The sequence below is a fragment of the Scyliorhinus canicula genome, chromosome 1, assembly GCF_902713615.1.
Source record: "Scyliorhinus canicula chromosome 1, sScyCan1.1, whole genome shotgun sequence".
In the NCBI taxonomy this organism is placed as follows: Eukaryota; Metazoa; Chordata; class Chondrichthyes; order Carcharhiniformes; family Scyliorhinidae; genus Scyliorhinus; species Scyliorhinus canicula.
Genome location: NC_052146.1, coordinates 65,788,931 through 65,801,423, shown reverse-complemented (window position 1 = coordinate 65,801,423; position 12,493 = coordinate 65,788,931). Strand labels below are relative to the sequence as shown.

The window sequence follows — 12,493 nt, the reverse complement described above, 5'->3', positions numbered from 1 at the left end:
GGGGAGAAATTTATGTATTTATGTATGTCCTATGTTATTTAATGTATGGGACAATCGGTCTGAACTGTACACATAACTATACTTTTCACTGTACCTCAGTATGTGTGACAATAAATCAAATCAAATCAAACCTTGGAGACTGGATCACAAGAGGTCAGGAAACCCCACAGGCCCCTTCTGCCATTCAGTTAGGTTATAGCGGATCTGTATGTAATCCCATCTGTCTACCTTGGTTTCATATCGCTTGATATCCCTGTCAAACAGAAATCTACCATTCTCAGTTTCAACATTTTTAACTGAGCCCCAGCCTGATATGCCATTTGGGGAACCGTTCCAGGTTTCCATTAACCTTTATGTGAAGGAGATAGACCCCTGAATAGTCTAACTCTAATTTTAAGGCGATGTCTGCTTCAGCTGGACCTCTTGCATAAGAGGAAATAGTTGATCTCAACCTATCCTATTAATTTTTTGGATCACTTTAACACATTCAAATCATCCATTAGAGACGAACAGAGGGTAGGAGATAAAGGAGATGTCTTGGACCGACAGCGAGTGAAGTGATCTGCAGGAGTTTGGAAATGTGGCCATGCTCTTCAGAAGAAACCCTGATAATTTCAACTCCAAAATTAGCACATTGTACCAAATTAATGGCATAACTAAAAATGTGAATGGGCGCACCAAAATACTGGTAGATACCAGCAGTCCTTTGTGGTGAGAGAATAATCTTGGGAGAAATCATGCCATCAGCGATGTATCTGCGTGCCTTACTGCTCTCTGTGAAAATCTCTGCACAGTCACATTTTCACGTTCTTCCAGCCAGGTTGTAGGAACCCAGCTGCAGCAACGATAGATCAGCACACCCGTCCATGGGGAAACAGTGAAGAGAAGCAATGTAGAAGACAGGTACAGAGCAGCAACGGGCAGTGCAAGCCCCCTTTGTGACATCAGAGAGAGAGTGAGTGAATAATTGGGTAGGTGGATGAGTGAGTGAGTGCGGGGTGAGCTTGAGTGAGTGAGTGAGTGAATGTGAGTGAGTGAGTTTGAGTGAGTGAGTGAGGTGAGTGAATGATGGGTGTGAGTGAGTGAATGAGTTTATGTGAGTGGATGAGTGACTGGGTGAGTGTGAGTGAGTCGGTGAATGATTGGGTAGGTGGATGATTAAGTGAGTGAGTGAGTGGGTAGATGGGTGAGTGAATGAATGGATGAGTGAGTGAGTAGGTGAGTAAATGAGTGAGTGAGAGGGTAGATGGGTGAGTAAGAGGGTAGATGGGTGAGTGAGTGGATGAGTTAGTGAGTGAGTAGGTGAATGATTGGGTAGGTGAATGAATAAATGAGTGAATGAATGGGTAGATGAGTACATGAGTGAGTGGATGAGTGAGTTAGTGAGTAGGTGAGTGAGTGAGTGTGAGTGAGTGAGTGAGCAGATGAATGATTGGTTAGGTGGATGAGTAAGTGAGTGAGTGGGTGGATGAGTGAGCAGGTGGATGAGTGAGCAGGTGAGTGGGTGGGTAGATGAGTGGGTGAGTGTGTGGGTGAATAAGTGAGTGAATGAGCGGGTAGATGAGTGGGTGAATGACTGAATAGATGAGTGGATAAATGAGAGAATGAGTGAGTGGGAAAGTGGGTGAGTGAGTGAGGCTATTTTCTGTTTAGGGTAGGTGGGATTTGTTAGGGATGGAGATGGATAATTCACTATGTTTAGATTTGTACTTGTACTGTTTACTGTTATTATTATAAAATTATAAATAACTTAATAAAATGCTTTACAAAAAAAATGGAGTTTGGGTTGGGGGTTGTAGTTGGGTCGGGAAAGGTTAGTGGAGTTGATGGGGGGGGGGAGGTTGGGGCAATGGTTGGGGTGGGGAGGGTAGTGGGGCTGGGGAGGTAGTCTTGTGGAGAAGGGAAGTTTGTTGAATCAGGTGAGGTCAAGTGTTCGGGTTGGTGGGGTTGAGTTGGAATGTGGGGTTATTGAGTGGTGGTGAGTCCTGGTGGTTGGGTGGGTGATGTATTGGGTGGGGAGGGTAATTGGGTGTGTGAAGCGTTTGATTATTATCTTTGATTATTAAATCATGAAGCGGTTTATGGAGTAAATATTGAGAAATCACAGCGAGGTTTCAAGAACAGGAAGTTAGAGGGAATGTGTTCTCACACAAGACTTTTGATACACTAATCCATAATCTATAGCACAGAAACGGGCCATTCAGTCTATGCTGCTATTCATATTTCACACAAACCTCCTTCTACTTTACCACTTCCTTCTAATTCCTCCATTGCCTTTGCTCTCTTTAAAAATGTCAATGTTGTCTGCTTCAATATTTATGACAATGTGTTCCACAATCTCAACTCCCTCCATGTAATGCAATTCCTCTTAAATTCCTTAAGTGATCAGTTGGTGACGATCTTATAGTTAACCCTTTGTTTTGAGTACCACAAACTCTACTGTGCTGTCCAACCTGTGCTGTGGATTCTATGTAATTCTATGCAATACGTCAACCAGTGACAGATTTATGCCTGTGACCTCTCTTCAAATTGTCCCTGCCTTCTAGCTTTCCTCACCTGAAGATTGATCTTGGTCTTGTTCACGGGATGCCAATGTATCAAAAGTCCACATTTCCTGTCCAACTTCCTGTTGTCCTGATCTTCGACCATGTTTTTCTGTCCTCATTTAACTTTGACTTGGGAAACATCAGGAAGAGAGGAACAACAAACTGAATTCTGATGAGATACGGATGAGGAGATGGATGTGTGGGAGTAATGAGAAAGAACAAAATCAGGAACCAGCACATCAAGGCGGGTCAGTGAAAGTCGTAGGAGCATCGAAGACAGTAATCAGAATGAGACTGAAATGGTATGGATATCTGTTGTGGAGAGATGAGGAAGAGGAAGGACTAAGATCAGATGGTGCTGAGAGACTTCAACACAGTAAGATTGAAAGAGAAATGGGAGGAGATAGAGAATGGTAATCAACCAGCACTAGGGTTAAGGAAATTCCCAAGGCTTTTTACACGTACATAAAAAGCAAGAGGGTAGCCAGGGAAAGGGTTGGCCCACTGAAGGACAGGCAAGGGAATCTATGTGTGGAGCCAGAGGAAATGGGTGAGGTACTAAATGAATACTTTGCATCAGTATTCACCAAAGAGAAGGAATTGGTGGATGTTGAGTCTGGAGAAGGGTGTGTAGATAGTCTGGGTCACATTGAGAACCAAAACGACGAGGTGTTGGGCATCTTGAAAAATATTAAGGTACATAAGTCCTCAGGGCCTGATGAGATCTACCCCAGAATACTGAAGGAGGCTAGAGAGGAAATTGCTGAGGCCTTGACAGAAATCTTTGGATCCTCACTGTCTTCAGGTGATGTCCCAGAGGACTGGAGAATAGCCAATGTTGTTCCTTTGTTTAAGAAGGGTAGCAAGGATAATCCAGGGCACTGCAGGCCGGTGAGCCTTACGTCAGTGGTAGGGAAATTACTGGAGAGAATTCTTCGAGACAGGATCTACTCCCATTTGGAAGCAAATGGACGTATAAGTGAGAGGTAGCACGGTTTTGTGAAGGGGAGGTCATGTCTCACTAACTTGATAGTTTTTCGAAGAGGTCACAAAGATGATTGATGCAGGTAGGGCAGTGGATGTTGTCTATATGGTCTTCAGTAAGTCCTTTGACAAGGTCCCTCATGGTAGACTGGTACAAAAAGTGAAGTCACACGGGATCAGGGGTGAGCTGGCAAGGTGGATACAGAACTGGCTAGGTCATAGAAGGCAGAGTAGCAATGGAAGGGTGCTTTTCTAATTGGAGGGCTGTGACTAGTGGTGTTCCGGAGAGATCAGTGATGGCACCTTTGCTGTTCGTGGTATACATAAATTATTTGGTGGAATATGTAACTGGTCTAATTAGTAAGTTTTCAGACGACACAAAGGTTGGTGCAATTGTAGATAGCGATGAGGACTGTCAAAGGATACAGCAGGATTTAGATCGTTTGGAGACTTGGGTGGCGAGATGGCAGATGGAGTTTAATCTGGACAAATGTGAGGTAATACATTTTGGAAGGTCTAATGCAGGTAGGGAATATACAGTGAATGGTAGAACCCTCAAGGGTATTGAAAGTCAGAGAGATCTAGGTGTACAGGTCCACATGTCACTGAAAGGAGCAACACAGGTGGAGAAGGTAGTCAAGAAGGCATACGGCATGCTTGCCTTCATTGGCTGGGGCATTGAGTATAAGAATTGACAAGTCATGTTGCAGCTGTATAGAACCTTAGTTCGGCCGGAGGAGGTGGTGGAAGCAGCGACGATAGTGACATTTAAGGGGTATCTTGACAAATACATGAATAGGATGGGAATAGAGGGATATGGACCCAGGAAGTGTAGAAGATTTTAGTTTAGACAGGCAGCATGGTCGGCACAGGCTTGGAGGGCTGAAGGGCCTGTTCCTGTGCTGTACTTTTCTTTGTTCTTTGTTCTACGGCAACCCAAATAAAATGGATTAGCCAAAAGAAAAAAAGACATTTAACTTTGAAGCTGCCTGAATAAATGTTATAGGTGAGATGCTGTCGGAGGTAATTGTGGAAATTACTGAAATGTACGTAATGTTCTCATTGTTGAATTGAAGCACCTCAAACCTCTGGAGAAAATGTGAATATCATCATTGTACTTTACTGTCATGACAATTTGAAATGTTTCTGTAATGTTTCTTTCGGAGATTTTATGAATAAAGTATATTTTTGCAAAAAGGAAATTGTAGACTTTTGCCAGTAGGGGCTGCTACAGAATTAGTTTCCAAAATCTCTCTGCCCACACCCCATCCCCACCAATTCCATTGCGATTCCTGCACATCCAAAACGAATATATTTCTCAACCAGCCACATATAATGCCACCAGCAATCTTTTAATATTAAATAATTAAATGAAATATTATTTTTCAAGAATCCCAGCTTCTCTACTCAAAACTGTCTTCTTAAACCTCTCTTCTCTGTCTCTTCCAACCCTTACGTCCAACAAGAAGTACAAACAGCTCATGGATCTTTTTCCCACTAAGACTGAGACCATCTGATCATCTTAGCCCATTGATGTACTATTAATTACGATGAGACGAGAGTAGGATGTAATTGAGGCTTTGTTACACAGAAATGTGTGGCCTCCTACAGCAGCTGACAAAATGCTTGCTGTTCGGAGAGCACCCACATTTATACTCCGCCTACTGGGCGGAGCCAGCAGGCAGGGATCTACCCCCGTATCTGTAGTACAGGGGCCTTACCGTAAAACCCATATATACAATTTAATACAACAGTTGTGACTACCACACCCATTGAACCAAAACTCCTCTAAAGCTCCCCCTGCCCCATCTCTGAACTCGCACCTTTCTGTAGTTTCTTTCAAATCTGCCTTCACGCCCTCTCTGAACAATTCTCATCCATGCGACCACCCCCCAACTTTCACTTCCCAATAAACTGCTGACCACCCACCTTTCCTTCCCGATCCCTATGTTAGCTGATACTTTTAAAGATTCTCTTTCTTCAGGTACCGTCACACTCTCCCTTAAATATGCTGTCAGCAACACCTCCACAAAAAAATTAACCCTTGACCCCACAATTCCTGTAAATTACCACTCCATCTCCAAACTCCCTTTCCTCTCAAAAGTCCTTGAACGTATCACCATCTCCCAAATCTGTGCCCCTCTTTCCCAGAATTCCACCAATCAGGTTTCCATCCCTGCTCAGAACTGAAAAAACTCTGATCAAAGTCACAGATGACATCCTATATGACTGTGACTAAGGTAAAGTCTCTTAATTCTTCTTGATTTGGCTGTAGCCTTTGACATGATTGATTGCATCATCCTCCCCCACCGTTTCTCCAAGGTTGTTCCGAATCCGCAGGCCTGCACATGCCTAGTTGTTACTTATCTAACTATAGCCAGGGAATCACTTGCAATGACTTCTCTTTCCATCCCTGAACCATTACCTTGTCTCTCAAAGATCTATCCTTGGCTCCCTCCTTCTCATCTACCTGCTACTCCTCTGTGATATTAGCCACAAATGCAGCATCAGTTTTCACCAGCTCTACCTCACCAGTATCCCTCTTGTCTTTTCCATTATTTCTGCCCCAGGGGTCATTAATCACAGAGTCGGCCCACTGCTGTCCAGCTATGTGCCTGATTGGTAGACCTTTCTGAAAAGACACAACATTGGGCTCCCGCCAGCTTGCAGCTAATGTACAATGTAATATAAAGAGTTAATGTTAAATATTTAAACATATAGGGTGCGATTTAACCAAAACATTTCCAGGCCAGGGTTTTCTGCACAACCTGCTACATGTTCTTCGGAGGCAAATTGGACTGTTGAAGAAGGAGTGTGTTTGGGCTCTCACAGCTGCTGAAAGTCTCATCCATGGCTTTGTTATCTCTAAAATTGTCTATTCTGATGCACTCCTGGCTGCTCTCCCATAGTCTACCCTCCATAAACCTGAGGTCATCCAAAACACTGCTTCCCTGAACCTTACTCGAAACCAGTCCAGTTCATCAGTGTTCACCCAACTATGTTGGTTCCTGGTTAAACAAGGTGTTGATTTAATAATTCGCAACCTTGTTTTTAAATTCCTTCATGGTCTTACCGTTCCATGAATCTGTAAATTCTTCCTCAGATACCTGTTCTCATCTAACTCAGTCCTGGTGAGCATACTTGATTTTAATTGCTTTACCATAGATGGCCGTGCTTTCAGCTGCTCTGAAATTCCCTCCCAACCCTCTGCCTCTCTACCCCTCTTTCCTCCTTTGGGATGGTCCTTAAAACTTATCTCTTTGACCCTTATGTGCATCAGCGTCATACTTTGCTTTATAATCCTCCTAAGAAGTGCTTGGGGATGTTTTATTATGTTAAAGGCACCACATAAGTGCAAGTTGTTGTTGCATTCGCAATCTGAATTTCCATTTACCTCCCATTTCTGAATAACATCAAAGATTCTGCAATTTTTCAAACTGTACCTGTTACCTTGACTTGGGAGTTAACTGATTCATCATAATGCACAATTGTCGAATTCTGACTATCATAAAATGACAGTGTTAAAATGCAGGTTAAGATTGCAGTAAAATCCATCAACCATTAACCACCTGGCCCCTATCCCTATGATTGACTATCCCTGACACCACCTCCTGTTGGAAATGTCAACAGTGACGCATGTAAAGGGAATGTCATTGCAATAATGAGAGTGGCTAAACATCTTTATTAGCGAGGCTGACTGACTGATCCTTGGGCCTCAGAATGGTGAGTGAGTCAATGCTGGTGACATCAGTATCATAAATACAGGAAGTTCTGGAAATACCCAGCAAGGCTGGCAGCACCTGTGGAGAGAGAAACAGAGCTAATGTTTTGAGTCCAATATAAATCTCCTTTGGAAATCCTGTGGAAGACCAGGGGCGGAATTTTCCGCCCCCCTGAGATTCGACAGGCGGGAATCGCGCTGCGCCGGTCGGCGGGCCCACCGCGGTGACTCACCGGCCCGCGATGGGCCGAAGTCCCGCCGCTGACAGGCTTTTCCCGCCGGCGTGGTTTAAATCATCTCTGATACCGGCGGGATTGGTGGTGCGGGCGGGCTCCGGGGTCCTGTGGGGGGGGGGGAGGGGGGTGTGTGATCTGACCCCGGGGGGTGGCCCCACTATGGCCTGGCCCGCGATTGGGGCCCACCGATCGGCGGGCGGGCCTGTGCCGTGGGGGCACTCTTTTTCTTCCGCCCCCGCCATGGCCTTCACCATGGCGGGGGCGGAAGAGACCCCCTCCCCTGCGCATGCGCCGGTATGACGTCAGCAGCCGCTGACCCTCCGGCGCATGCGCGGACTTCCGCCGGCCGGCGAAGGCCTTTCGGCCCCGGCTGGCAGGGCGCCAAAGGCCGTTCGCGCCGGCCGGCGGAGCGGCAATCACTCCGGCGCAGGCCGCACCTTTGGGGAGGTCCGACGCCGGAGTGGTTGACGCCGCTCCAATACGCCGGGACCCCTCCGCCCCGCCGGATAGGGGAGAATCCCGCCCCAGTTCTGAAGAAGTGCCATACAGACTCAAAACATTAACTCTGCTTCTCTCTCTCCAGAGGCTGCCAGACTTGCCTAGTTTATCCAGCACTTTCCTGTTTTTATTTCAGATTTCCAGCACCTGCAGTATTTTGATTTATTTTAGTGACATTTGTTGGGCACGATCGAACGAAATGGGAACTATGTCCCATAGCGAGCGCGTTTTGCCATGTGTTTCCCGGCACTTGCAGCGCCGAGAAGCACAATGCTACCTAACACAACTCCGGTATGATACCGGACCTCAAGGCTGAGGCCGTACTTAGTCCCGTTTCCTGCACCGATGAGTCCTCAGTGAAACCCCTCAGTGCAGGATAGCGCTTGATCTCCTGACCCCTGGTCGTGACCCCCTGAACCCCCCAAAGCCCCGACTCACATGTAAAGGGGTCCTCGATCCTCCCTCCCTGTGCCCAATCACCGATTTTGATAGATAAGGAAGTCAAGGAATATGGGGAGCAGACAGGGAAGTGGAGTTGAGACCACAACCAGATCAGCCACGATCTTCTTGAATGGTGGAGCAGTCTCAACAGGCCGAATGGCCTACTCCTGCTCCTCGGTCCTATGTTCCTCGACCTTTTGAACATTCAGACAAATTACATCCATAACATTTCACTTATCTGTTACCTCCTCAAAAAATTCAATAAGGTTAGCAAAGCAAATGTTTCTTTTTTGAAATCAATACTGACTCTCCATTATTATATTTCTCATTTCTAGATGTTCTTCCATTCTATCTATTAGTCGGGCTCCAGTATTTTTCCTCCCACTGATATTAAGCTATAATTCAATAATTCCATGGACATGTTCTGCACCCCCACATACCCACACCTTCTTAAACATTGGAATTACATTAGCTATCTGCCAATTCTTTGCCACTACGTTTTCTTTAATAAATTATTAAATATAAGTAATGTCTCTATTATCTCTTCCTGCCTATCATCCAATTATATTACTGAGCAATTCAACATCCCCAATTCGAACGACATCCTTACATTACCGATTTAACTCACCATTTTTATCTGGCACTTCATTGGCTGTAAAATACTTTGGGATGTCCTGAGATTGTGATAGGTGCTATGTAAATGCAAATCTGTTCTCTCACTTTGGTGGATTATGTAATGTAAAGGCAGTGGAGAAACAAATATTCAACAATAACAGCAACTTGTATTTATATTGCATACGTAAAGCATCCCAAGTCTTTATTTTATAAGGAGCTTAACAACAGTGTTATCAGTCGAAATGGTTCTGACACTGACCCACGGAAATGGTAAAATGGGATTTATTAAAGGACAAATCAGTTTTTTGGGGGTGAGGGTTGGCAGTAACTGTAAATGCAAGAGTAAAGGGTGGGTTACTCCTTTGCGGTGAACATTCCCTCCAAGTTCCCTCCTGTCTACCTAATGTTCCACGTGCACTTAAAGAAGTGAATTTGAGGGGAGTGGACTGGACTGGGCATCAAGCCCACTTCCTGGAGTGGGGCAGCTTAACCCCACAATGTTCTGACCCAAATCATAGAATCATAGAATTTACAGTGCAGAAGGAGGCCATTCGGCCTATCGAGTTTGCACCGGCCCTTGGAAAGAGCACCCTACCTAAGCCCACGCCTCCACCCTGCCCCCATAACCCAGTAACCCCACTTTACCTTTTGGACACTGAGGAGTAATTTAATATGGCCAATCCACCTAACCTGCACATCTTTGGACTGTGGCAGGAAACCGGAGCACCCGGAGGAAACCCACGTAGACACAGGGAGAAAGTGCAAAGTCCACAGAGACAGTCACTCAAGGCCAGAATTGAACCCAGGTCCCTGGAACTGTGAGGCAACAGTACTAACCACCGCCGCCCTTATGGTTATCCAAACTGAACAGAGGAAAATATAGGTAAATGTGAGATAAATGTAGGTATATGTAGGTGAATGTGAGGTAATTGTAGGTAAATGTGAGGTAAATGTAGATAAATGTGAAATAAATGTAGGTTAATGTGAAGTAAATGTCAATAAATGTGAAGCAAATGTAGGTAAATGTAAGGCCATCAGGGAGAAAGAAGCTTTTGCAACCTCTGAACATTCAAAAGCACTTCACAGCTCACAAAGTAATTGCAGTCAGTTAAAACGGGAAACAGGGCAGCCAATTATGAACAGGAAGGTCCCATCAACTACAATGAAATGAATAACTAGACACTCTTGTATGTGATGTTGCTAAAGGAACAAATGTTATCCAGAACACCAGGAGACCTCCCCTGCTCTTCACTAGTAATTCTGAAAAACAAAGGGCTGGATTCTCCAATTCTGGGGCTACGTCCCCACGTCACTGTTGAATGGTGACGTTTTACGCCAGGAAAACAGGCGCAAAATGGCCACCGATTCCCCGTTTTGCTAGGGGCTAGCAGGGAGCCAGCGTAGAGCACCGTAGCTTCCGATATGGCCTGGAGAATTGCCGGGTTCATGGCTGTGCATGCGCACTGCGGCGGCCTGCAGTGGCTGCGCTGTGCTTCATGGCAGACGCAGTCCGCAGACCCGGCCCGTGAAATAGTGCCCCCTTCGGCCAGCTCACACGCCCCGGACCGCCCCACCACTGTGCCCCCAGCCCCGAATATGTACCCCCCCCCCCCCCCCCGCCCGTGGATTGGCCCTCCCCCCGACTGTGGTGGCACTGGACTGAGTTCGCAGCCTTCACGCCGAGTTCCCGACGGATGAGACCATCAGAGACCCATGGCGCGGGAACCTGGTCGGTTGGGGGTGGAACATTGGGGGGGGGGGGGCTTCAGGCAATGGCCTGACGCCGTTGATATGTGTCGCAGTGTATTCTGCGAGTATGCGGCTTTGGAGGGGGGGGGGGGGGTGTGTGAGCTTCGAGAAAGTGGTGCCGCCCCCGATTTCGCGGGAATTTGGATTTTCCAGCCGTTCACTGAATGTGATTTCGGCGTCGGCAACCGGAGAATCCAACCCAAGACGTTATGAAATAAAATCAGAAAATGCTGGCAGGTGAGGCAACATCCGTGGAGAGGAAATATTTCAGGCTGATGAAAGGTCGTTGATCTGACCTTGCTGTGTGGTTTCCAGCATTTTCTGCTTTTATTTCAGAAAGTGCTGCATCTTGCAGCATTGCTTAGGCTCTTGAAGGAATCCAGTCACTTTGTTTATCTAAGACCTGAAGCAGCCACTAGGGTCTGCTGTGAAGCCATTATGGAAAGTTTGGTGTTTCCTTTGAATGCGGGGAATGGGGTTGAGGGGGCGTTGTGTGGGCACCAATCTCTGACCTCACCCTTTGCCAGCTATTTTTAAATACTTACTGCATTGATGCCACTGAGCTGTACAAGAAACGACATCATCATGTTGATAAGGAGCTGGCTTCGTACAGAGGGGTCTGTGCATAACTCCCACACACTTCTTGCCTTTTCATTACTTATCGCAGTCCGTTCAGCCTGCATTTCCTCAAGCTCTTGGCTAAAATCACGCTTGCCCCATAGCCTTTGAAGTGCTGTGAGTAAAACAGATGGGAGTAAGATACAAGTTTAGTGTAAGGGGACATTGAGTAGTTCATTGTGATCATCAACGCTGTTTATATTTCAGGTACGGCCACAAGAGAAGTCAGAGGTACCCTTTCAATTACATTTGGATTATTGCTAACTTGAAAGGTGCTCCCAGCAAAATCTTAATGTGATCTTCCTGAACATGAACCAGGACAGAATGGTTACTTAGATTAGAAGTTCCAGTCCTGTGTGTCTTCATTGTATTAGGACAAAATTACTGGAGTTCTTCCATTTCAAACCCTTTCCCACTACACTAATAATGAGATCAACTTTCGCGGTCAGAGTTTGACCTGCAAATTCAAGCCAGCTCTAAAAGCAACATCGGTCACTAACAGTATCTCTAGGACCAAGCAAGCTAACTCTAGAGTCCACATGTAAGGACCAAGTATGTGTGTAAGATGTGATCACTGCTATGTTCCAGGCATCACAGGAGAAATTCATTCTGAAATTAAACCCAATTTAGAAATAAATCCATCACTGTCCTGGAGAAAAGTCTCATTTGCAAGCAAAAATGTCAACAAAGAAGGTTGCTCCTTAACAGTTAACTTGCTAAAGGTATCTTTATAGAGCCTAATTGAAATCATTGAATAAAACCATAGACATTTCCAGCCAAGTGGACCATTCTGCCCACCATGTTCACAACAGCCAACGAGGAGCTATCTAGCCTAATCTCACTTTCCAACTCTGATAGGTTGAAAATCCAAGAACTTTTTTAATGTTATGAGGGTTTCTGCCTCCTCCACTACCCTTTTAGACAGCTACTCATTAGCAGACAGAGAGTGAGCCACCTAACACAACAGAGCTCAGTTCCACTGCTATGATTGCATGAGGACCAGAATGGCTACGATCAGTAATCTTACCCATTAATGTTCTTCCTGGAAGCTACCGTACCTTACTCTGTCAGTTCAAGAGGATTGC

General features: G+C 45.6%; 1 protein-coding gene across 1 annotated transcript in view; it reads right to left on the bottom strand.

Moving 5' to 3' along the window:
- Positions 1-12,493, bottom strand: part of LOC119963249 (solute carrier family 2, facilitated glucose transporter member 11-like) — a 112,910-nt gene that overhangs the window by 29,234 nt on the left and 71,183 nt on the right. The window contains exon 7 of the mRNA XM_038792490.1: positions 11,336-11,523. Within this exon, the coding sequence (XP_038648418.1) occupies positions 11,336-11,523 (188 nt within the window). The remainder of the gene's footprint in view (positions 1-11,335; positions 11,524-12,493) is intronic.